We start from the raw sequence: 25,479 nt of genomic DNA on the forward strand, positions 1-25,479 counted from the left end.
AGTTTATAAAAATATGTGTTTTATATTTTGTGCATTTACAAACAAAACTGTATACAAAGTACGATAAAAAATACTTTAAATCTAACACACACAAATATCACTTCCAAGGTCTAGGCGTTTTCCCCAGCGTTCGACTAAGTTGATTCAAGCTAGACACCGAAGTGGACATTGCATTGTTGGTCATCTTCCCTAGATTCGAATGTGCAACAGACTTATCTCTCGGTTCCTTCTTGCCACTTGCCAGCACTCCCTCCAAGCCCTTCAGGTCACTGGGAGACTTCTCCAGCAGAAGCTCGATGTAGTTGTGCAGGAGATCGCGTGGCAATGTGGAATTCCGCACAGCCATTCCAGTCGGCTTACTGCTAACTGGCGTACTCTGGTAGCAGGACTCCTTATCGGCCATCCCTTTCAGCACACGTACGCCGTCCAGTTGGTCCTTGTCGATGTGATCCACGGACAGCCTGTTGAAACGGTTTAGCATTTGCGGTTCTTCGTTACTATCGGTGGCTGTGGCAGGGGAGGTTAGTACTTCTAGGGCTTTCTGCCATTGCGTCTCCATGATGGAGTGGAGCTGTTCGGCGATGTCCGCCCTTCGGTTCTGGTAGGATTCTAACTTTTCCTGCAATTCGTGAATTGTTTTCGAGGAGTTGGTGAGTTGCAAACGGTAGAGCGATTCTTGTTCGTTGCACTTCTCATTGAGAAGTTTGATCTCCTGTTCGTTGGTTTGATTGATCAGCTCTATCTGCTTGATGGCTCTTTCGGCGATAAGGCGCTCCTTTCTTTTCGCTTCGGACTTTAGTTGTTCCTCAACGGAGGTCAGCTGTTTTTGAAATTCCTTCAGCTTGTCGGCCACAACATCTTCTAGCTGAGCTTGGTAGTATTTTTTGAGCGAAAGCCGTTGCACATCGAGCTCTTTTATGAGCTTCTTCTTCTCCTCCAGGTGCGAATCCACTTGAGCTTTGAGATCTTTAATTTGCTCCTTGAGGGATTCGTTTTGGGCGTTGATATCGCTAAACTTTTTGCTTAGATTATCAGTCTTCACCTTGAGCGAAGCGAAGTCTCCTCGCAATTTATTCGCATCCTCGGATTTCTTCCGTTCCGCTTCCAGTTCGTCTTTTAGCTGATCGCTTTGCTTTCGGAGCTTTCCCAGTTGATCCTTCAGGCTTCGTTCGGCATCTTTACTATTGGCTAGCCGGATTTCCAGGTCGCGGAGTTGGTTTTTGTGCACATCGGTGACGTCCCGGTTTGCAGAGGTGAGACTTTCAACTTTGGATTCAAGCGCTTCGTTTTTATCTTGCAGCTTACGCACTACGGCAATCGTTTCGGAAAGTTCCTTTTCCAGGAAGAGGTTTTTATTTTTGATTTCCACGTTCTCTTGGAGCAGTTTCTCCTGACTCTCGGTGTGTTTCAGCTCAAGGTCGTGTAATTGACGATTTTGCCTGGAATAGTATGAAAAAGCATTAGCACACTCCCTGAGTCACCTTCTCGGGGCGTTTGTTTGCAGAATGCTCCCTTGTAATAAAGACCCAATGTACATTGAGCTCTATAATACGCCCGTGATGGGTGTGATACTACGAAATAGCAAAAGAGGTACTCACCGAACGACATCCTCTTCCAGCCGCCCAATGATGGCTTCCTTTTCCTTGTCCACATCCACGGCGACGGCAATCTTCTGCTCGTACTCGAGCAGCTTCGCCTGCAGTGCTTGGATATTCCGTTCGCAGTGTTGCCTCCTGAGGCGTTCTTCCTGCAGTTTGGAACTTTCCTGTCCGGTGGCATTGTTGTTCCAAATTTCGTTTAAACTGAGCAACGGTGGTCTTGTACTTATAGAGGATCTGGTCGAGGCCTGCATCTCTTTGCGGGGAGGCTTCTGCGGAACGGCCGTTTTGCTACTGAATCCGTTGAAGTCGCTGGCCGTTAGCGAGGGATAATCGTGAACGGATATGCTGTTGAGGTCGATGAGTGAATTCTCCGGACTTTTGGAAGGTGCCTCCAAAGGCAGAAGCGATTGATTGCTGGGCTTATTTCCCACCTGCAGGAATTGATCGATCTCGTTCAACATAAATTGACTGTTCGGTTGAGGAGGGTTTTGATCGGTTCCGCCGAGATGGCCCTTGATGGGTGTTGAGTAGTAAAGATAGCCACCGCCCTCCGTTTGGAATCCGTAATTTCCGGTGGTGCCAAAAGCGCTGCGAAGTCCACTCATTGTGGGGATGGAACTTTTGTAAGAATTCAATCCTAGGGATTCGTTGAGAGCGCTAAGGTGATCCGACGAGGGCCGATATTCATGCTGGTAACGGAAATTGAATTCGGCAGGGAGTGAAGCTGGGGTGCTAGCGGAAGTGGTTCCGATGTTGAAGAAATCCGGTGGAATAAGCAACAGAACATCCGTGTCGTCGGAATCACTCATCACATTTTCATACTTGAGCAGGTCATTGGTATGAAGAAAAACTATTTTTTAGAAGTGAACGCTTTTGAAAATTATGAAAACTTAAATTTTTGAAGATAAAAGCGTCGCCACAACCAAAACAAACGAAGTTTACTAACAACGGTCATCGTCGTTGCGAACCGTCATCAATGATTGTGTCAAAAAGCGTAACGCCATCATTACTTGGTCATTTTAGGCTGTGAAGCGAAAGAGAAATCAGACTACCCAAAAATTTAGTTCTTCAAATTTGAGTACACTGCACTGAAATGAATTTTATTGTAGAAACTACTGAATCCATGGTAAAATTAGCTGTGTTCAACGAGCTGCTCGAACTTGGTTGCAACCACTTGCGAGCCAGCTTTTGGTGTTCATTGAGCCACTCCAACCTACTTCGAGTCGCTCGGGTTTGTGTTCATTGAGCCGAGTCCAACCAACTCCGAGTCGCTCGAAACAGGTTGGAAGCTAGAGTCCGAGCTAGTTCAACCAGCTCGCAGTAGCTCGTGTTTTTGACGTTTAAAAACGTAAACATTCAGAAAAAAAAGCAAAATTCCGAAGCGATACGGATTGTTAAGTGCGCGAATTTTTTTTTCACGTGGAATTCCGGTAAATTAGTCAAAAGAGTAAAAAGAGCGTTCATTGAGAAAGCAGCTTGGAGTTGCTCGAAGTAGCTTTGACAGTTATTTGTTGACAAAAAATACGAGCTAGTACAACCAACCCCGAGCAAGTTCGATCAAAGTCATTGAACACAGCTATTAAGAACTGCACCAACGATTTTCAACCGACTACATTAATCTGTTAACTCTACCATAATATAGTCAACAAGAAAATATATTCAGTTTATTTAACCAGAGTTGTAGTATTTATGACTAAATATATTCTAGATTTGACAAGTTTGGCATTGTACTTTTCACCATACTGCGTTGTACGGTGGGTGTCACGGATTGAAATACAATGCTTTGTAGTCGAGGCTACTATGGGCATAGTCACATTTACTACACTGCTCAGTGATTTTTACTAGATTATTGTAAACTTAACAGAATTTTGTAGTCGGTTGAAAATCGTTGGTGTTGTTACTATGGATTCGGTAGATTATACAACAAAATTTGTTTGCGTGTGCATTTAGTGTTTGCCCACGCTTGGGTTGTTTTGCTTCTCTCGCTATGTTCTCAAAAACAGAGAGACGCATCGATCTAGCGTTGAATGTCCGTGGAATAAGCCATTTTACGAGACGTTTAAGTGACGTTTTCTGGCGGGCCGCTCATTGTTGTTGTTCAAAAACTAGCATGATATCTGAATGGCGCTGGTCACATTTTTGTTGGTGATGACGTTCCCGTCTCATTCAGCGCATGTTTCTACCCGGTTTACATGTTTTATGTTACCTGTAGATAAAAACTATCTTCCCTGCCTACCGATTTCAATTTTACATGCGAAAATTGAAAACTTTGTTGCAATGCCACCAGCGCCATTGTTGAATAAGCTCCTTCCAAATGTAGCGCTAGAAGAAACGTAAATAAATCGGCCCGCCAGAAACTTTCAAAGCTGGTAAACAAACGGAAACCATATGATTCGAAACGTCTCATAAAATGGCTTATAAGCCAAATTCGGGTTCTTTCAAGTTGACCTAAATTTAAGTTGTTTTAACCCATTACAAAGACTTCGGAAACTTACGCTGAGTTGAAATTGTTCGGCACTGATTTGAATTTTTCGCTGTTGTTAAGGGGACACGGGAGACCGTGTTATTTTCCCTATCTTTTGTCTCACTCTAACAATTATCATCAAAACTTTGCCGAAGCAAATCTCGAGTTTTAGTGAACCGATGAAGCTGAAAATTTAATCGATTGTGCACCACATATATAGAATATAGTGATAAATTTTTCACATCCATATAAGGAGTGGTACTTGAGATCTGCTTCTTAAAATGGATAGGATGATTATAATGACGTCCCGTGCGGCCTTAAATGAAAGCTACCTACTGAAAGCTATTTGTCATTTTAAGCCTAATGGGGTCCTAAAGCCCTGTCCCGATTTTAGTGCCAAACGCTTAAGTTTAGGCCAAAAACACATGTTTACTCAATTTTCCAATGTTTTCCGTTGGTTTAAGTCCGAAAAACATTTTTTTATGTTTTTTTAGATTTTGTCACACCCCTTGGCTTAAACTCAAATTTTGGGTGAATTTTGTTTTCCGTGTCCCTTCCGAAATGTCAGATAGGAACAACCCCAGTGTTAAAACTTAAACCCCTGTGGTGTTTTTGTCGACTAAGTGAACGTCAAACATGATCTCAAGTGTCAAGGTTCATTTATGGACCCAATTTTAAAATTAATGTTTAAACATGATATAGCCGTTATTTGAGCGGGAAAAATTGCTAAAGTAGTTGAAGTAACATGCTCTTTCGTGTTGTTGAATAAAAACAAGATTTTATCAAACATTTTAGGACCCAATTTAGGTTATCATACGGAACTGCCGAATTGAGTCAAAAGAAGTCAAAGTTGGATTGATTTGTGGCTCCCTGTAAACGATCTATTGCCCATTGCACGGTGACGTCATCAGAAAATAGTTCTCTTTCCCTTCTTCGGGAAAACTAAAAACAACAGTGCTAGTACTGGCACAGGTACTGGTACTGGCACCATTGTTTTCAAGTTTTGTTGAAGAGCGAAAGAGAGAGAATTTCGCCGTGTAATGAGCCTCTGTACGTACCATAAATTCTTTTGTTCTTTTGACTTTTACTGTGCGCCGTGTGTTGATGCTCACAGGCAACTTGAAAACAGCGCGCACAGTAAAAGTCAAACGTTTTATTGCATGCATAGGCTCATGTAAAGAATTTAAATTTTTGGTAGTCTGATCTCTCCGTGTAAACCTCGCTTTTAAAAGTGGAAGAAATCATTACTTGGTCCTTTTAGTACAATCTCGCCCATTTGCCCGCCCACTGGCCGCGACAGAGCGGCGGGCGAGAGCAAAAAAAACGCCGAGTTCAGAGAAACGTCAAAAAATTATCGTCTTGCGAGAGCAGATGGCCCTCAAAGTTGTGTAAATCGCGAACGCAAAAAAACATTGTGCGATAAATTTCCATCGAATTAGGCTGAAAATGTTACACAGAAACCTCCTGCAGTTATCCCGTCTAGTCAAAGGGCACAATTCTCAGGTTTGTTCGCAGGCAGCGGCAACTTTCGTGCGCCGCTATTCCTTCAATCAGAACTCGCAACTTCTGTGGCTCCGGCAGAGTCAACCACCGAAGGAATCGTTCGCCTGCGGAATTCCCGCCAGCCAACGTTTCCTGCATTTGACACAGACAGGTAAATGGGATTGTGTAATCCAATCGTGTTTTTGGTGTTCTCAAAGACTCATACCTTCAATTTCAGCATCATGTTCGAAAAGTGTAAACGATACCAAGCCGAATAGTGCTCAAGCCAATGCAGCCCCTCAGCTCCTATCGAAACTGTTCCCGCAAACTGCCGTCGAAAATGATCAGGCAGAACAGGCCCAGGAACAGAAGCGCAAGGAAGAGGAGGAAGCCAAAAAGGAAAAGGAATCGTCCTGGAAGCGGATGAAGTTTGGGTAAGTTTGGGATGGACAACCGAGACGATTCCATAGGTTATTCAGGGATTGAAATTCGAAGAGAAGCTTCAACAATATTCCAGAGAGAATCCCTTAGACATTACCTTGGAAATTCTTTAAGGAATTCGTGCTAAATATTTGCACAACGATTACGCAGCGTCGTCGCTATAGTCTAGTAAATGTGCGCTCTTGCGATTTCCCACAAACTTTAACCTATTTCTTTCGCAAATCCACCAGCAGTTCTACCTGTGAATCCATCAAAAGTTCAATAAGGAATACCTCCAGCGATTTTACGAATTCCTTCTTTCAGGAATTTCTCCTGGTAAAGCTGCAGTTCACCTGGAATTCCTCATGGGATTCCTACAGCAGTGGCTCAAGGGATGCCGTCAGGAGTTTCTTTACGGATCCCTTGAAAAGTTCTTCCAGCGATTCCTTTAGGAGAACTTCAGAAACTTCCATTAGAAGTTATTGAGAGAATTTATTCAGAGATTCCACCAGGAACTTCCCTCCAAGTATTCCATCAGTATAGTTCCTCTAGGGTTCAGGAGTTATTCTACGGAATCAAACACGAGTTCGTCCTGGCATTCCATCGGAAGTACTTCTAAAAATTCAATCATGAATTCCACGAAGGATTCGTTCAGGAGTTCTTTCAGTGTTTTTATCCGGAGTCCCTCTAGGTCGGGAGTTCTACTATAAATTCCATCAAGAGTTCTTCTAGGGATTCCATCTGCAATTCCTCCAGAGATTCCATTAGGAGTTCCTCCAGAGATTGCACCTGGAACTCATTTAAGAACTCCATTAGTAAATCCTCTAGCAATTCTATCAGAAGTTTCTCCCGGGATTCCATCATGAGTTAAATCAGAGAATCCACCTAGAGTTCCTCCGTGGCTCACATGAGGAGTTCCTCTAAGGAATCCATCAAGAGTTCCTTCAGAGATTCCACCTGGCATTCCTGCAGACATAGTATCAGGAGTTCCTCCAGAGATTACATCAGGAGTTCCCTGAGGAATTCCATCAGGATTTCTTTTAGGGATTGCATAAGGATTTCCTCCAGGGATTCCAGCAGGAATTCCTTCAGGAATCATCATTAATTTCTTCGGAAATTTCAACAGGAGCTCCTATAGAGATTCCATCAGGAGTTCCTCTAGAGATTATATCAGATGTTTCTTCAAATATTCCACCTGGAACTCCTCTAGAGATTACATAAGAAGTTCTAGAGATAATATCAGGAGATTTTTCTGGGGATTACATTAGGAGTTCTTCTGGAGATTTCATGAAGAGTTCTTTTAGGGATTTCATTAGCATTTTCTTTAGTTATTTCACCTGTAATGTCTACATGAATTCTACCAAAACTTTCTGTGGAGATTCCATCAGGAGTTCCCCTGCATCTTTCAACAGGAATTCTTGTTGGGATTCCATCAGGTATTCCTTCAGAAATTTCACTTGGAATTCATACAGTGGTTCTTTCAGAAGTTTTTTTATGGATTCTATCAAGAGTTCCTTTGGAGATTGCACCTAGAATTCCTCTAGAGATTGTATCAGGGGTTTCTCAAGGAATTCCATAAAGATTTTTTCTTGAGATTTTATTAGAAGTGTCACCATTCATATCAGAAATCCCTCCAGGGATTTCATCAAGAGTTGCTATAGGGATCCCGTCAGGAGTTCCTTCTGAGAGTTCATTAAAAATTCCTCTAGGGATTACATCAGAAGGCTTTCTAGGGATTACATCAGGAGTTCCAGGGATTCAGGAGTTCTTCTAAGGAATTTATCAGGAGTTTCTCCAGGGTTTCCATTGGGAGTTCATTTAGAGATTCTACCTGGCTACAGGAAGTTTTTCCAGTGAAATCCCTAGAAGAACTTCAATTGATTTCTTTAGGAATTTCTGCTGGGATTCCATCAGAAGTTCTTTCACGAATTCCATTAGGAAAACTTCTAAGATTTCGTTATAAAATCCTCCTGTAATTCCATCATGAACGTCTTCTGGGATTCCATCAAAAGTTCTGTCAGGAATTCTTTTTAAAGTTCCTTCAGGAATCCCTCTAGGGTTATTCTGGGTTCCATCAGGCTATTTATTACGGTTTTTCCCAGAATTGATTAAGTCATTCTACCCGAATTATCTTCCAGGGATTTTTCTAGGAAATTCATCAAGAGATTCATCAAGCAACTCTTCTAGAAAGTCTTCCCGGAATCCCTAAGGGGATTTCTCCAGGAATCAATCAAGGAATGCCTTCCGATATTCCTTAAGGAATTAAGGACAATCCTTAATTAATCTCCTTTAAATTTTTCCAAGGATTCTCGAGGGTTATCAGGAATTCCTCCAGCGATTTTATCAGAAATTTCTACTGAAATTTCTTATAAGAATTTCACCAGAAATTTCTTATCAGAATGTGACCTGTAATTTGCGAATCAACCAGTATAAAAATACAGGAATTCCTTCAAGATTTCTCTGTGAATCCTACCAGAGGTTACTCCGTGGGTTCCGCCAAGATGAATTTCAATGATCCCATATCGAATTTCCTATGGAATTTGACCACAATTTCCTATTAAAATCCCACCAGTAATTCCTTCAGGGACTTCACCTGTAATTTTTCGCGAGAGAAGCTTTTTAAGGAATTTCATAAAGAGTTCTTCTAGGGTAAACGCTGGGAATATCACCAGTTTCGCTAGAATTTTCATAAGCAAAATCTACGAGAGTTTCGCCTAAAGTTCTACAATAAAACAAAGGATTAAACCAAACATTTCCCTGAATGCCTTCAGGTTGAATTCCTGGAAGATTCTCTGGGAAAATTTCTTGAAATATGAATGGAGCAGTTTCTTCAGAAATCTTTGGAGGAATCACTACAGAAATCGCTGGAGAAATTCACAGAGAATTCCCTGGAGAAATTTCTAAAAACATTTCTGGAAGAACTTTTAAAGCAACCCCTGAAAGAGTTCCCAAAGGTTTCTCTAAAGTAATTCTTGGTGGATTCCTTGTAGAAATTCCTGCAATAAATACTGGAGGGATTGATGGATAAATTCCCTAAGGAATCCTCCGAGTAATTTCTGGTAGTTTCCTAAAGTAATTTCTGAAGAAACCTCAGCATACCAGGAGGAATCTTTGAAGAAAACACTGGAGAAAATTTTGTAAGATTTTATTGAAGATTCCCTAGAAAAATCCCCGGAGGAATCGCTCAAAAAATTACAAGCGGAATCTTTGAAAGAATTTCTGGTGGAATCCCGTAGAGGAAGTTTTGATGAATTCTTTTGCAGTATTTCTTGAGGAATTCCTAAAGGCTTCCTAATGGAACCCTTGAAGGAAATCTTGATAGAATCCCTGGAGGAATTCCTTGATGAGTCCTTGAAGGAACTCTGGGTAGAATCACTGAGGAATAAATCTCTGCAGGTATTTCTGTAGCTGGAGGTATTTCTACAGAAAATCGTGTATGAATCCCTGAAGCAATCTCTGGAAGAATGCTTGGATCAATCGCTGAAGGAATTTCTGGAGGAATCTGTCGAGGAACGAAATTACTAAAAGAATCACTGGTAAATTTTTGATATGAGGAATTTGTGGTGGAAAATTCTGGTAGATTTTTCAATGAAATTCCTGTAGTAATTTCTTGGGAGAGATCCCTTTAGCAATCTCTAGAAGAATCTTTGGAGGAATCGCAGAAAAAGAATCCTAAAAGAATCTGTTTCGGGATTCCTGGAGAAAATTCTAAATAAATCTCTGGAAGATTTTTTAGTGGAATTCTTGAAAGATACATTGAAAGCATCTGTGTGAAAATACTAAAAAGAATCGCTGAAGAAATTCCTGGTAAAATTTGTGATGGAACTCCTGGTGTAATTTGAGGAGGTAGTCCTGGAAATAGCTAAGGAAAGAGTCCTGGTGAATCGCCTGGGGCAAAATTTCTGGTAGTAAATTTCTTCTTCTAGGAAAGTGTTTGAAAGAATTAGTGATGTAATTCTTTATGGAATCCTTGAAACTAACTCCTACAGGGATTCCTGAAGCAATTTTTGCAATAATCTCTGTAGGAATTCTGGAGGAAATCCTAAATCATTTGTAGAGGACTTGATGCAATGAATCTCTGGAAGAATGTCTAGATGAATGTCTGGTATGTCTGGTATGATGGTATGTCTGAAAGATTTTCCCCGGAGGAAATTCTGGGTGAATCGGTGAACAAATTTCCCGAGAAATTATTTATTAAATTCCTGGTAGAATCCCAGGAACAATTTCTGGTGGAATCTCTAGTATAACTCATGGATCCTTGGAAAAACTAGGATAGAATGTGTGGAGAAATTTCAATAGACATTCCCTTATTGATGGCTGTTCAGAATAATCCCTGAAAGAGCCCCCTCATATTTTTTGCCGAAATACTTCGAGGAAACTATAACTGAAATTCCTCATCAAATATCAATTTCTACCCGAACATTAATTTTTTTTAAAGTTCTGCTCTTCCTTACTACAATCGTTGCCCCAAAAATCATAGAAATATCCCCCTTCCCCACAGCCACAGAATTCGAAAAACAACAATCAGATATCAACTAGACTCGCCGAGATTATTCAAAACATGCGAAGAACCTTTGAGCCAAACCACTGGATGAATTCCTACAAGGCTTGAGACTTTCTTAAAATATTGGTAATCCATGGAAAAAATCCAGGTTGAATTATTGAAAGCACCGCATGCAGGAAAGACTCCAAAAAAATCATCGGAATAACATGTGGAGGAAACTTTGAACATATGTACACCAAAATTAATTTCTGATTGTTTTTGTTAACACAACACTAGCAATACTAGTCGTAATGTCACAAGGAACTAAAACTTCTCTTAGAAATATGCTTATTTAAATGCCGGTGTGATTTTTCGTATAAATCCTTGCATAAACTCTATCTCTTTGTTTGAGGTGATGGCTTTCAGTCTTAAATAAAACTCAAAAATGGATTTTCGCTTACATCTGACGTTTCGGACACATGTATTTTGCCGTCTATCTCTTTGTTTCGTTTGTGTTTTTTGGTCCCTATTTTGTTTTCTTTTCGGTCTCTACGATCTTTTTATTTCAGGCATGAGGTCTCTGGAGCTCCTATTTTAATACACTTAGCCGCTACCAGCCCTACATTCCAGCAAGAGTTCTTCCAAAGATCCCTTCACAAATTACATCAAGTCTTATCCATGAATTCTTTTAGCGTTTGAAGAAGAAAATAACCCTGTAGGGTGATGTGCTAGTATCCATCGTATTAAGCATTGATCAGTAAGAACTGCAGTGAATGATGCTAATACAAACCGATCCCAAACAATTATTTCTCAAAACGGCTTTAGCATTGTACAATAACATTTTGACAAATCTTGATCTCTTTTTGGAAATAATGCAAAGAAAATGCATCTTACCGTATTCTCAAACCGTCGTATCGTTTTCAACTCCGTCGCAATCAGTTTCCAGATGTTTTACTAGAATATATAGATCTACGGGCATCTCCCTCCATTTCTTCAGCATGATGGAATATACTAATTTCCTTTAAAAATAAATTGTTCGTCATCAAAATTCAGCCCAAACATATGATCACAATTCCTTTTGACCGTACAATTATGGTATTTGCTCACAGTACAGCGAAAACAATACAATCAAAGGAGCCGTATTTTTACGTCGAGCGTCGCGCACACATTGATGCGCACAAGCTTTTTTTTTTCTCAGTACGACGGATTGAACTTCGTTTACATTCTCAATTATACGCGGCGGTTGAGGAAATTTCGTAAAATTTGGTGATATATTGAAGTTTTACCGCGTGTCATTGGAATGAAATCCTTCAGTGAAGAAGTACAAAGCAAGAATAATTGAAGGGAGGTTCAATGATCTAAGCTGTCAGTGGGTGCGAGGTGTGGTCAGCTGCGAGGGGGTGAAAAGTGACAGCTGGTGAGTCGGCGAGCTGGCCAATATGTTTATGTTTTTTCTCCACCGATGGTTCCTAGCGTATCCATAGAGATGTTTGTGTTATTGAAAATTGTTGCGTGTGACTCAATAGTGAAGGTAAGTGGAATAAAGTTTAGTTATTTTCTAAAGGTAAAATTTATTTTGAATTTCAGATGCCATCATTTTGTGCAGTGAAGTATTGCGGGAATACGATTGCGAACAAAAAAACCCGTGGAATTGTGTTCCATCGATTTCCAAAAGATGGAGAGCGACGCCAATCGTGGGTCACGTTCTGTGGCCAACATGATGGTTGGTCACCACAGCAGAACCAGGCCATTTGTTCGAGTCACTTCACCAGTAGCAGCTACGACGAAGGGTTTCGTTATCGGCACGAAACTATAGGAGCCAAAATGCGACATCAATTGCTTCCAAAAGGTGAGATAAATAATTTATATCAATAAAAGATACATATTTACTGATTAACGAACATATTCAGCCACCATCAGAGGAACTTCAAGCGATGGGAAGAGCGATGGAATCGGTTTTTGTAAAGTTTCAAGGTAAATCCGGGTTCAACTTCAAAAAAGGCGTGGTTGAAAATCTTGTGGCAGCTGTTTTAGCAGAGTATTTAAATTTTGATGCAGTGGTGGCGAAAACCTACATCAAAATAAGAACAATTGCACGGATGCGGTTTGAGAATCTAAGAGCAGAAGGATAACTGTCCATAAACTCAACTGCCGATACTGGAACGTTAAAACGATTACACGAAGATGATGGTAGCTCAAAGAACTCGAAACGCTCGAAAATTAACGAGAAGAAGAAAAAGCCCGTTAATAGGAGTTATTTAATAAGAAAGTATAAAAAACTATCCTCCAAGTAGCATAAGTCGTAGTTGAAGTAAATTTTATTATGATTTGTTTGTAGATTAAGATATAGTTTCTAGTCCTTATTATTTGTTATTCCCATAAATACGAGATGATTAATTATCATATGCTTTAAGAATCAACCCGTTGTTTCCTTTTTTTATTTTTTTTCGCAATAGTTCAAAATACGCTCCAAATGGTAAGAAAACATAATATCAGGCATAGTTCGCTGGTGTACTACAAAGCGCACCTTACTCGACTTAGTTCCTACGCATAGATTTGGAGAAACTCCATTTTTTCGTGTCGAAAATTCCGATTTTCAACTGTGTGAAACCATTTGACACGATGTTGAAACAAATTAACTGTAGAACTCATACAAGTGTTTCAATTGAGGCTGCTTTGGAAGATTCAGTATACGCAACCTCTGCACAATTTTGCAAATCCAACGCCTCGATATTCTAAGGTCCGTTCGTTAGTCATATATCCAATTTCGTTGTCTTCTATTTTGTGGTCTTGTTCTAAACATGCTTACGATTTGAGGCACCCCAGGATCATTACTCATACATATTTAAGAGCATAGAACCATTCAAACGAAATTTCTTGCCTTTTCCATGGTCTGCTGTTAATGACATTTCAGTACACGTACGAAACAAAACAAAGTGGTCGGTGAAATAGTGAATTTCATTTCATGGCATGCTGGTTCATTTCGCGAAAACAAAGTGGCCAGGTGTCATATTGTTTTCCAGTATGGCGGATCAACCAATTTGACACATCGTATTACCTCCCTTTTAGATACCTTGGTACAAAGGTTTTCCATAGTGAAAATAAGTGCCCGGCGAAGTAAGTCACCCACGGGGGCGGGAAGAAACTTGTGTGGCAAAAGTGGTGTGGCTCAGTCGATCGCTAAGCATTTCTCTCAAATCGTGTTCGTCCATGCGATTTCGGTGAAAAAGTGCAAAGTGGATAATTGAACTGAAGTTATTTACCGAAATACAGTAGTTTTATTGCATTTTGGTGTACAATTATACGAATCATAACAGTTCTCACAAAATTACACTTGGGTAATGAATCTATGTTGCAGGTTAGTTTGAATATCCGCCGTAGTGGAACATTTAAGGTTTGATACGACGAATAATAGCGTTTACGACGAAGTAGAACGAAACCCTAGTTATTCATGAAATTTCTCCAGGGCGTTCAGAAAATCCGGCTGAGATTCTCCCTACCGCTACAAAAAAAAAATCCAAATACATTACTACAAACATTTATGAAAGAAACCATTTCAACATTTTCGTCAGGAATTACTCCATATGTTTCTCTAGAGATTTAAATTACTCTTAGGAACCCTGCATTGTTCATCCTGGGATTCCTTCACGTATCTCTTTACGTATTATGTGAGGAGTTTCCCTGAGATTTCTTATTACATTACTCAAGAGATTTCTCCAAGGATTACATGAATAATAGACACTTTAATTTGATTGAAAAAAGATGATTGAAGCCAAAGATGACTCTAGGAATGTCTTCAGAAAATACTCAATACATTCTCCAATAAATTTCTTACGTATTCGTCCTGAGATTTTTTGGAGGTGTTTCGCTAAATATTTCTTTTAGCCTTTCTCAAGTTATGCATTCCCTAGGAAAAAAATGTGGTTGAACGAATATTTTGGAGGAAAATTTGTATAAAAATAACTGCATCAACTTCGAAGAACTCTTCGAACTAATTACCAGTAGGAAGTTTTTAGTCAGTACAGGAATTACATTCGGTTGATTTTTTTGGAGAAAATCATTCAAATACATAGATTAGCACTTGGCGTAATGTCACGAGAAATTCCTAAAGAAATTCTTGAAAATACCCTCTGAGAGATGTCTTGTGAACTTCTTTAGAAACTTAGAAGTATTTCTTGGTCTCTGTTTGCTCTCTTTTTATTCCTATTCAGGTTTCTAATGTTCTTATTTTAGACGCTTATTCTCACCAGTTCTGACATTATCATTTCAAACATTTCAGATTCGTCCTCTTCGGAGTTTCGGTGACGGCCTTCTCCGTTTACACGGTGTTCATTTTCGGAGCCCCTGACCGGGACCCGGAAGGCAACATAATCGAAGATGAGTTTAGTCAGTTGCCGACCGTGCAGCAATACTTCAAACGGCTGTGGAAATCAATGACCTACTACCAAAAGATGATTCAGGAACCGTCGCGTGAAAAGCTTCTGCCCGATCCTCTAAAATATCCGTACATTCAACCACCGTACACCCTGGTCCTGGAAATGAAGGACGTGCTCGTCCATCCGGACTGGACCTACCAAACTGGATGGCGTTTCAAGAAACGTCCCGGAATCGACAAATTTCTCGAATCTTTAGCACGTAATTTCGAGATTGTCATCTACACTGCCGATCAGGGAATGACCGTGTTCCCCATCCTGGATGCCCTCGATCCCCACGGTTACATCATGTACCGCTTGGTCCGGGATGCGACCCACTTTGTCGACGGACATCACGTGAAAAACTTGGACAACCTAAATCGAGATCTGCGCAAGGTCATCGTCATCGATTGGGATCCGAACTCCACCAAATTACACCCGGAGAATACCTTCAATATTCCACGCTGGAGCGGAAACGACGACGATACCACGCTGCTCGATTTGCTCTCGTTCCTGATGACCATTGCCAACAGTGAGGTGGACGATGTGCGCGAAGTTATGACCTACTATAAGCAGTTTGAAAATCCGCTGGCGCAGTTCCGGGAGAATCAACGTCGTCTGGCAGAGCAACTAGCCGAAAAGGAACAGGAGGAAAAGCAACGGGTGACACCGGCAGTGCAAAAGTGGAGACCCAGCTTCTTGGGCAGCTCCCGCTAGGTTAAGGATCCAAAAGAAGGCATGCTGATAGCGCTAGATTGTTTTCCGTTTTCTACAATTTTTACCCGTAAAGTTGTATGCCGTTGTTTCCGTTTGGAACGCTTTTATGAAGCGAACATATTGTGTTGTAATAAGTCGTAATTGGTAAGAAAATGCTGTCAACTTACATGCTTACGTTTCACGACTAAAAATAATATGATGAGCCTGGAGGTTATACAAAGACATTTAATTGTTGAAGAAATCCTTAAAAATGTAACAACATAAGTTGGTATCTAAAGCTAAATATTTTACAAGGAAGGTGTAATTACTTCTTCCAAAATGAGGTCACAAGTGAAAACTGTTCTAAATATTTTGGAAATGTCCTTGCATAGGCACCTCTAGACAAATTTTGGGTTCATTCTACAAGTGGCGTGCGGTGAAAAAAACACGATATCAATTGTTAATCAAGAGGTAAAACTTGATTCGTGCAATCTGATGAGATAGGATTTTTTCTTCTCATTTCATTAGTACTGTAGTACTGGGTAATATTGATTAGAATATCTATCTTCGTAAAAATTTCAAATGAATATTCTTCATTGAAACATTTTTAATGTAAGAACGGAGTTTGTTTTTCTTATATTCAAAAGCTTGTAAAAAAAAGGGTATTGTCAAAAATTAACCCAGGTAGCTTACAAGCACCGTTATAAGCGATATATGAGCCATTCAACGGCTTTTCAAAGCTTACTAGCTTCATAAAACATTTCCAAATGATTATAGGCACTGTGACCCTCATTCATTATTATTTAATTCATCTTCATGAGTTTCTTATAGATTAAAACCTAATTACTATCAATACAGCATTCTTGATCTTTCCAGCCTTCTGCTGAAGAAGCTAGGCCTCTCTCAAAAGTCAAATAAATTATCCACAAGAGAATGTTCGGACACAGGAGGTGAGCGGTTCATGAAAACCATGCGATGTTCGGTGAAAATCTGTTCATCAATGAAGAAAAGGACCGCAGCTGTCCACCAATGGCTTGAAATTCAATGCGGGACAGAAGTTCTGAAGCTAGTCAAAATCTTAGCTAAATGTGGCTTGCAGGAGCTGTCGACGTCGTTGCAGTGTATCGAGTCCTAGAAGCCGACAAAGTTCACCATATGGCGGGAGATTTTGCGGGTCTCTCCAGGGTAGATCTCTGAGCGCAATGCGATTAAACGGTGCCATGGGCCTGGTATCGATATATGGTTGTCATGGGCCTGGGTTAAACCTACGTTGAACACGTTCAATCCTGATGATCCATGAGAGATGGTAAGGAGACCACACTACAGCTGCGTTTTCGAGAATTGGTCGTACCAAAGCGCAATATAGTGCTTTAAAGCAGTGAGAATCAGTAAAATCTCTAGAAACTTTCGTAATAAAGCCCAATTGTCGTGTTACTTTAATTACGATTGACGTGATGGTGTGATGGTTGAATGTTAGTTTTGCGTCTAGAACAACGCTCAGATCGCTGATATGATCTACGCGCTTAAAGACATTACCGTCAATACAGTAATCGGAAGCGATTGGACACTTCGAAATTGGCCGTATATGAGTATATAACGCTTTATTTTAATGCTTCTAAGCCCTGTACCAATAAGCCGTACACAACGACTGTTAATGCTTTAAAAAGGCCTTGATTGTCATGACGTTCATCAATCAAAACAAAACAGGATCGGGACTCGAAGTTGAACGAGATATCGCGCTTGCACCTTTGAAAAATATCACAAGAATCTGCCAACATGCGAGGAAATACGAAACATATCTCTCAACACCGACTTGGTGCCAATTTTTACGGCTTAATGGTATTTTGGTGAGCTGAAGACAGTTTCTGTGTAGGGCTATCAAATTAATAGAGACAAATTGTTTTGAAATTATTGTCGAATAAAGTACCGCGGGGCAAGTGGAATTTGGCAGGTGAGAATAGTGGTGCTATGCCACCCGGAAGATATTTCGATGTGAGAAAAAAAATTGTGAGAATTGTCCCCCCAAGTGTTGTTGGGAAAAGATTTATTTCGATTCCGCGTTATTTACAAGTTCGAATTGATAAAATTGAATCGGCTGATGGTGCTATGCCACCCGGCAATAGTGAGAAGAAAATTAATTTGTGAAGTGACTGCAAATGCTTGTAAAAATTGAAATGTTTAAGAAAACGGAGTTGTGCATTATGTCTAAGTGTTTTTTCTGCGCTTCAGGAAAAGTGTTGTTCCGGGATAGCCGAAGCCGCGGGACTATTTTCGCGTCCCTGTGAGAATATTCTTCTCGATCACCACGTTTGAATGGTGCGTGGTGAAGCGTGTTTGTTTTTACATCTCCGAACGCAGAACGGGTTTGCTGGACAGTTTAGCGGTGAATTTAATAAAAACTTCTCGAAAACTTATTCATACAGACTCAAGTTAAAAAGTATACAAACTTACTTTATCGATCCTACGTGTTAAGCAGGCGGAATTCTACACGTACCGCTCTGTACCAACTCAACTTTTCACTTTTAGAACGTTTAATTTCTGGATTTACAAAACGACGAAAGTAAGATTTTCAACTTTCGCAACCTAACCACTACTTTCGCCGCCCCGTTGTATGGAGAGACAAAGTGACTCAACTACGAATCAAAACAAAACACTACTTGAGTCGATTTTACACTGGTTGAAAAACGTCGCAAGTAACTGAATAAAACGGCTTATCTTTTTGTCATAAAATTCTTGTGTGAAATAATAGGAAGTCCATAGTTTTTGAACGCGAGCTCATTGTATGCAAAATTTAAGAAATGTACACGTCGAAAAAATGTTAAAAAGGTGATTCATTTTAAAACAGTTTTAGAGGACAGGTTGTGATTCTTCTGCATTAATTTTCTCAAAACCGTATGAAAGTTACTTACGTCGATTTGAAAAAGTAATCGAGACTTCTAAGAATAATCGGTGAGGTTGTACAAGTACTGTTTGATTGGCTTAGTGTGTGTTGATTGCTTTTGCGAGTGAATGAGCAAAACAAAATTCAAGATCAATCATGTTTAATAAACAGTGCGCGTAATCAGAAAGTAATGCAGATCGCGTCGTGTTTGATCTCTCGAGCGTTTAGCTTACTCCTGCGGGGATGAGCACAAGAGTGATTCCTACAAAGCAACTATGGAAAGGACAACAAACTGGTGAGATCGTTCTTAATTATATAACCTTTTGAAACCACTAAATACGTGCCAGGGTCGAAAATTATACTTTCGATTCGGGAAGTGTGAACTCATTTTAGATATCCATTTGATATCTAGATGTTTTCATGCGGGGCTTGCTGTAGTGAAAACAACCTCAGAATGTGTGTGTATGAACAGCCATTCTTGAAATGGGCTGGAATTGCAGTAGAGCTATCACCTTCCATCTCCAGGGCTAAAGTTGTCTGCATCTATATAGACTATGTTTCTCGATAAATATATGCAAACAAATTTCTTCCATAAAAGCACTGCCGGTCAGTGGGCGATGGATTGTAAAAACACACACACATAAAGTACCGCGGGGCAAGTGGGTAAATGGGGTAAGTGGAAATAATTGCTATATTTTACTGAATATGTGAATTAACGTTTTAAACTCGTGCGTAAACCTTTGAGGCCATTCAGTACATTACAATAAGTATGAAATTCCTGAGATTTTTCAGCCATTTTTTGCCATACAGCGAAAGATTGTAACCTGTCAACTATAACTCCGTAACAAGTTGGCGGCGTGCAATCTTCTTTTAATATTTTCAGTGGAAAAAAGTTGCGGAAAATAATTTTCTATATTACTTCTAAGTTATCCCCTCTGACAGTTTCAAACTGCAATAAAAAAAGTTTTAGAATTAATTCGACGTGGAGCTAAAAACAACTAAATTAAAACACCGTCAATTTTCTAATCACGTGGGGTAAGTGAAAAGTTTCTCATTTGAGATTGATTTCGTGTTTTCTCTTTAGGTACACAAGGTTCGTAATTATCATCAAACGACAGAACGTGCTTATAATTCAAGAAAAACTATACTCAAAGCGTTAAATGCTATTATCATGGCCAAATCATAAAACTTCTCTAAAAAAGGTTGCCAAATATTACGATATTAATATGTTTACTTCGGACAGCCTATTAAAAGGAAGACGTTAATTGAAATGTTTCAATATAAGAGAACGCACGGAAATCTTGTGGAATATCTATGTGAAGCTAGTTCAAAACATAAAAAATGGGGTATAGGTCTATATACATAAAAAAGTTTCTAAATACTTCATTGAAGGATTCCGATTGATTTCTCCCGAAGAGTTATCCGACGTCATATCCGATTTTCTTACGAGCGGTGGAAATTCTACATAGCAGAAATGTAATTTCTGTCCCATGATGTAAGAACTAACATTGAAAATGTTGCAGTTATAATGTTGTCGATTCATTTCAACAAACATAACTGAACAGAAGAAAATTCAAGTAATAAGAATAAAATTCTCTTTGTTTACATTTTACTTATGTTATTGTTCATTGGGACACCTTAACAATTGTTAAAGGTAATAGAAATCGTGAATAGAACTGTTAGTTTTTGAATTTATTGTTCATAACGATAAACTTTTCACTTGCCCCACTTATGGGGCAAGTGAAAAGTAAGGAGACGTTTTTCAAAAACTTTTTCTGTACTTTTTTCTACAATTTTATATAGAAATCAATTTCAGCATACTGCTTATATTTGGTGGGACTCAAGCTAAAAAATATATACGACCTCATTTGTTTTAATTTAAAGGCTCTGCACGGAGAAAAAAGAATTGTTCAGTCAATCATATTTGCTGGTAGATCAATCATATTTTACATTGAATTTCAGTCAACCTTAATGTATGGTTGATTCAACAATATCTATGGTTGGTTTAACTATTTGGTATGATCGGTTCAACTACACAAAATAATTGAATCAACCATAGATATTATTGACTCAATATTAATATACAATCATGCCAATGGTATTATTGTTGATGTTGTGTTGTCAAAACCGATACAAATCTTCTTTATCGACATTGCAAAAATGCGACAAAATGTAAATAAATATAGGATCAGGAATACAAACCTGTATCTTGAGAGTGAGAGCGCACTAACTTACATCTACTCCAACATCGCTTGTTGGTAATCTGCGGTTTTTTGCAGTACAGCTCATAACGTTTCTAGGTAATAATTTGCGGAGAGCTGATTCAACAATAATATAATTGAAATATTCATGTGATGGAAGACAGAAACAAAAGCAAAAGCGATTGAGCCAGGGGGGGTATACGCAACGAGGTTCGCCTACCGTACATGTTTTGTGGGTGTATTCGTTTGGCTCACAACGCTGCTAGGCATCCCGCTGTTTGAGTGTTGAAATGCATCAGCATTTGCTGTCTGGCATGGCCCGCGTACGACCTGTGCTGTTTGGGTCGCCCCGTGTGAGAGATGATGCTGTTTGGGACGGCCCGCCCGAGAGATGATTGTTAGGCGAGCTTTGTTTGTAGTTGACAGCCGTACACCCACCCTGGATTGAGCAAACCATACTGTCAGTTTAGAAGCACCGATAATATGCTTGTAACAATTGTATTCAGGCATGTTAATGCAACTATCGGAAAAGTTATGTCAATCATGCAAGAATTTTCTGCGTGTAGAATTTGAAGAATCTCAACTATGTGAAATCCATTACCCACTTGCCCCACGGTACCTTATATCACTTTAGTCAAATCGTTATTACTTGTTAAACTCGTGAGCAATAAAACCATATTGATTGATTTGAATACTGAGAATTAGGAATTGAAAATGTGATGAACAATAGGCTAATATTTTCAAAGCTAAACGATCATTTCGACATCTGGTGGCTATTAGGAGAACCGTCATAAAAGAGGTTGGGTTGAGAACGCACCGTGTGCAGTAGAGTGATGCAAATTTTGAAATGTTGGCTCCCCTATGCTAAAACGATTTATATTATGGTAAATAGCATCCTTCCAAAGTTTGAAATGATTCGGTGGGGGAGTTGACTGTGCACAAGCCATTTGAAGTTTATATGGAGATTACTATGGAAAACGCCAACTTTTTGTGTCCAGGCCTCTATCTCTTCGACATAACATTTTATGGAAAAGTGAATAACATCTACTCATGTGAAATCCTTTCAGTTACAACTTTGCTGAAGACCACATATTGATAGGACTTAAGGATAAATTGTTATTCTTGATCATAAGCTGGGTTTGCATTTTGCATGCTTAACCAACTGCTCGGCAGGCAACCGTGGTGCTACACTGAGATGAAATCTCCATTATATTTTATGTGCAGCAAACATATTTTTTTGCAATCAAGCTTTGCACATAAATTTTAACAATGATGCAGATAGAACCCGAAATTATGTAACCTTTATTTTTTATGTGCGACGCACATCCAAAACAAGGTTGGATCCAATTCAATTTAAATTAGTCTACTTTTAAATTTTATGTTTGGCAACAAATGGTAAATAAATGGTGCGCTTTTAGATTATTTTTTGTTTTGATTACACTTCTCATCATCGAAAAAAGAAAAAAAAAGCCAAAACGTAAATTTAACGTCTAAACTGTTTGTATAATGTTGAATAATATTTATGTATCATATACATGACTAGTTGTTTAAGTGCGATTATTTTTTCTGATACTGATGGGAGTAACGAGCTGAGGAATCAGTGGCATTTTCAGCCTCGTTTCCAGGTTTGCTATTGCTTTCTGACTTCGCTGCTATGTTCACCGGTGTGCTAAATCCCTCGCTATATTCACGTCCTGCTAAGAAACAGATATTTTTGATTAAACTACATGAAGTACGTTTTACTGTATTACGTTATTTACCGTACGTTTAGATTAGTCCATCAGCAAATTCTTCTAGACACTTCGAAATATGTTTTTTTCTGTTTTCTATTGCGTTTGACCCGCAATCAAAAACATATTTCACGTAATTGAATCATGAATGCATTTCATTTGTATTGTATTGCGTAGCATATACAGAAATATATCTGTGCACTTTTTTCAAAACGGCGAAATTGACATCGATGACAAAATGAGAAATCGTTGATTGAAATTTCCGCACAAGAAATCAATTCTTTATTTCTTATCCATACTATTTTCAATACGCATTTATTTTAATCATATTGATCATCAATTGACCTTTCATTTCAACAATAATCACATTAAACTACCATCATTTTGCCACACTAATTGAAGAAAAATATCGCCCAGCCCTTTTCGAAACATCGCTCTAATTGCGCCCTTCAGAATATTCGTCCTTCGTCAAATCATAATCCTGGTTGCGCCCAATGGCTGCGTCCAATTGGAAAATCATCTGTCAGTTTCGCCAGTTTGTTTATCCTTTTTGTTTTCTCCTACACCAATTACGCCGTTTTGCATCGAGCATAAAATTATGTTTCGAACGTTTTTATGTATTTTTTTCCGCGAACAATGTAGCTTCTTTCCGCGTGTGAGTGCAAAATAGTGAATTGTTGAGAATTGGAAGCAACAAAATAAAATTTCGCTACATGGAGGAGGCGAAAATATGACCGGGAAGCAGGTGAACCCGTGAATGCTTCTCAAACATAGGTGGCAAAAAGTGATTTAGTGGCCAATTGATAGACGGGATGCTGCAAACAGCAGCTCCGAGGAAGAGAAGGGACATCAATTGGTAAGTCTAAAAAATATATCTTAAAATTATACGTGTACCTGTACATAAAAAGCATATAAAGACTAGAAGCCCAACAATCCATACAGGTTTCAGATTAGCCCTTTTGCCACCATTTATTTGGTACGGGAAAATGGGCCAAATTACACGCTGACATTAAACAACTCAAATTTTAAATACGCCTTTTTGTTTTTTATGTTTTATTCAAAGTAGAATTGAATTAAATCAAAATTTCATGACATTTCCAATAACATCGATGCCAACTGGCACCAATCCCGCTTTAAACATGATTTTGTATATTTTGTCAATTTCGCCCTTATGAAAAAAGTGCACAGATATGTCATTACATTTAATTTTATTGTAATCTAATGAAAATTAAATGTTGCACATAAACTAAAATTTTAGGCCCTCGAACCCATCTTATCTGTTTTCCGCACATAAAAAATAATGGAGATTTCATCTCAGTGTACTATGTTCTGCAGCAAAACAGCAGTGTTGCTCTGAAAGTAATTGAATGATCATCTCAGCATGATTTAGACTTTGTTATCACTAATAACAAATTATCCTTACGTCCCATCAAAATGTGGTCTTCGGCAAAGTTGTAGCTGGGAAGACTTCACATGAATAGAGTTTGTTCACTTTTTCATAAATTATTATTACGAGCAGTTAGAGGACTGAACACAAAAGGTTTGTCTTTTCCATAGTAATTTCCATAGAAACTTCAAATGGCCTGTGCACAACCAAATTTCTTTCAAATCACTTCAAATTTTGGGAGAATGATTTTCATCATAATTGACACCGTTTAAGCATAGGGGAGCAAAAACTTCAAAATTTGCATCAGTCTAGTGTGCAGCATACACTGTAAGACCAAAGTACCCTTTAAAGGGTAAAAAAGTACCCTTTTTGAGAGAAACTAGTTTAACTCATAAAAAGAGTAAAGGGCCTTTACTCATTAAAGAGTAAACGGCTTGTACGTCAGATCAACGAGTGAATTTTACCCATTATCCAAAACATTTGTTCTGAGAAACAGAGTAAAATTTACCCTTTTCCCATATATGAAAATTCTATAAAATTTTATTACTTTTTTCTCGTTTATAAAAATACCAACTAAAAAACTTTAACATATACATCAGTTTTATTCGACAAATATTTACAAATAATCATTATTCAGGTGCGGGACCAAAATTGATTAGTTTTCGTTGATGTTACTAGCCTAGTAAACGGGCAGCTAATTTTTGGCGATTTTGTGCACCGAGACATGCATACGGGATGTGTACGGCAGCAAAAGTATCCTGTAATATTTGATTGTTTCTTTATAATCAGAACACTACAGGGAAAGAAATAATACCTACCATTGATTTATTCAAATTTAGAAAAATAAACTTTTTTCATTTTGTTACCGCAAGTATGTCTGCTCCATAAAGAACTATTATAAAATTGCAAGATAGTTTTCACCCATTAAAGAGTATGTTCGTGGAATATAGAAAAGGGTATAAAATACTCTGTATCTGAAAAAAAAAGTACCCATCATTTTGACGTTTCCATATATCATCAAATAATGGGTATTTTTCCCACATTAAAGGGTAATGCCGAGTTTACAGTGAGGGAGGAGCACACATATTACACTTTTTCTCGGAATAGTTATTTTGTAGCCGACCAGAGAGCATTGAAAAACATGATAAACTTTTCTTTCTTCGAAAATGTACAGATCCGGCCAGTGCTCATCTACGATTAGTGGGATAAAATTGGAAAATTGGTGTTGGGCTACATAGGTTATAAACTTCCGGATTCTTTCTTAGTGGTTCAATTTGTTGCGAAATCACGCGTATCGCAAGAATAAAGCGTCAAAATGGTTATGCCAATGGAAAATAGTTCAATATTAAATTGATTATGACCTTATTTGGTTTAAAAATTGAATTTTGGACGTAAACAAATATTTTCAATGACATTCTTCTCTAGCGACGTCTATAGACTTATAAGATAGTGGAATTTTCTCAGAACCAACGATCTGCGGATTGGCCCTTTTGAATTGTTTCGCGAGAAGTTCTCCACAAAATGTAGTTAACAAAAACGAGCCAGTACTGTACTCATTTGAAAAGAAAATGCCTTGGTAAATTTAAATGTCAGCTCATACACATGGGCGTTATCGCACGTTATTATCGTATCGAGTCCCGCATCACGCACGATACCGTTACTTTAATTCCAATAAGAATCTGCTCACTCGCTCGCAATCGCAGACGTCATCTGATTTGGTAA

General features: G+C 38.9%; 3 protein-coding genes across 3 annotated transcripts; 2 read left to right on the plus strand and 1 right to left on the minus strand.

The window, feature by feature from the left end:
* LOC5567536 (golgin subfamily A member 4) lies at window positions 1-2,562 on the minus strand. Its single transcript, XM_001657481.2, has 2 exons — window positions 1,599-2,562; window positions 1-1,439 (listed from the first exon to the last, which is right to left on the minus strand). Exons 1-2 carry the CDS (start codon window positions 2,408-2,410, stop codon window positions 98-100), a joined length of 2,154 nt encoding a protein of 717 aa, XP_001657531.1. The 5' UTR covers window positions 2,411-2,562; the 3' UTR covers window positions 1-97.
* A 2,840-nt stretch (window positions 2,563-5,402) lies between these two features.
* On the plus strand, window positions 5,403-15,803 carry LOC5567537 (mitochondrial import inner membrane translocase subunit TIM50-C). The gene is made up of 3 exons (XM_001657482.2): window positions 5,403-5,719; window positions 5,786-5,981; window positions 14,730-15,803. The coding sequence occupies exons 1-3, from the start codon at window positions 5,512-5,514 to the stop codon at window positions 15,577-15,579; spliced, it is 1,254 nt and encodes a 417-aa protein (XP_001657532.1). The 5' UTR covers window positions 5,403-5,511; the 3' UTR covers window positions 15,580-15,803.
* LOC110677940 (THAP domain-containing protein 8-like) lies at window positions 11,655-12,607 on the plus strand. Its single transcript, XM_021849983.1, has 3 exons — window positions 11,655-11,981; window positions 12,038-12,299; window positions 12,361-12,607. The coding sequence occupies exons 1-3, from the start codon at window positions 11,913-11,915 to the stop codon at window positions 12,426-12,428; spliced, it is 399 nt and encodes a 132-aa protein (XP_021705675.1). The 5' UTR covers window positions 11,655-11,912; the 3' UTR covers window positions 12,429-12,607.
* Window positions 15,804-25,479: the final 9,676 nt, after the last annotated feature.

The sequence above is a fragment of the Aedes aegypti genome, chromosome 3, assembly GCF_002204515.2.
Source record: "Aedes aegypti strain LVP_AGWG chromosome 3, AaegL5.0 Primary Assembly, whole genome shotgun sequence".
In the NCBI taxonomy this organism is placed as follows: Eukaryota; Metazoa; Arthropoda; class Insecta; order Diptera; family Culicidae; genus Aedes; species Aedes aegypti.

Bases quoted from the DNA above. Each gene is read 5' to 3' on its own strand.
- LOC5567536 (XM_001657481.2), bottom strand. From the start codon at position 2,410: ATGAGTGATTCCGACGACACGGATGTTCTGTTGCTTATTCCACCGGAT. The intron at 1,440-1,598 runs GTGAGTACCTCT...ATACTATTCCAG, and splicing joins CTGGAAGAGGATGTCGTTCG to GCAAAATCGTCAATTACACG.
- LOC5567537 (XM_001657482.2), top strand. From the start codon at position 5,512: ATGTTACACAGAAACCTCCTGCAGTTATCCCGTCTAGTCAAAGGGCAC. The intron at 5,720-5,785 runs GTAAATGGGATT...CTTCAATTTCAG, and splicing joins CCTGCATTTGACACAGACAG to CATCATGTTCGAAAAGTGTA. The intron at 5,982-14,729 runs GTAAGTTTGGGA...CAAACATTTCAG, and splicing joins TGGAAGCGGATGAAGTTTGG to ATTCGTCCTCTTCGGAGTTT.
- LOC110677940 (XM_021849983.1), top strand. From the start codon at position 11,913: ATGGTTCCTAGCGTATCCATAGAGATGTTTGTGTTATTGAAAATTGTT. The intron at 11,982-12,037 runs GTAAGTGGAATA...TTTGAATTTCAG, and splicing joins CGTGTGACTCAATAGTGAAG to ATGCCATCATTTTGTGCAGT. The intron at 12,300-12,360 runs GTGAGATAAATA...GAACATATTCAG, and splicing joins ACATCAATTGCTTCCAAAAG to CCACCATCAGAGGAACTTCA.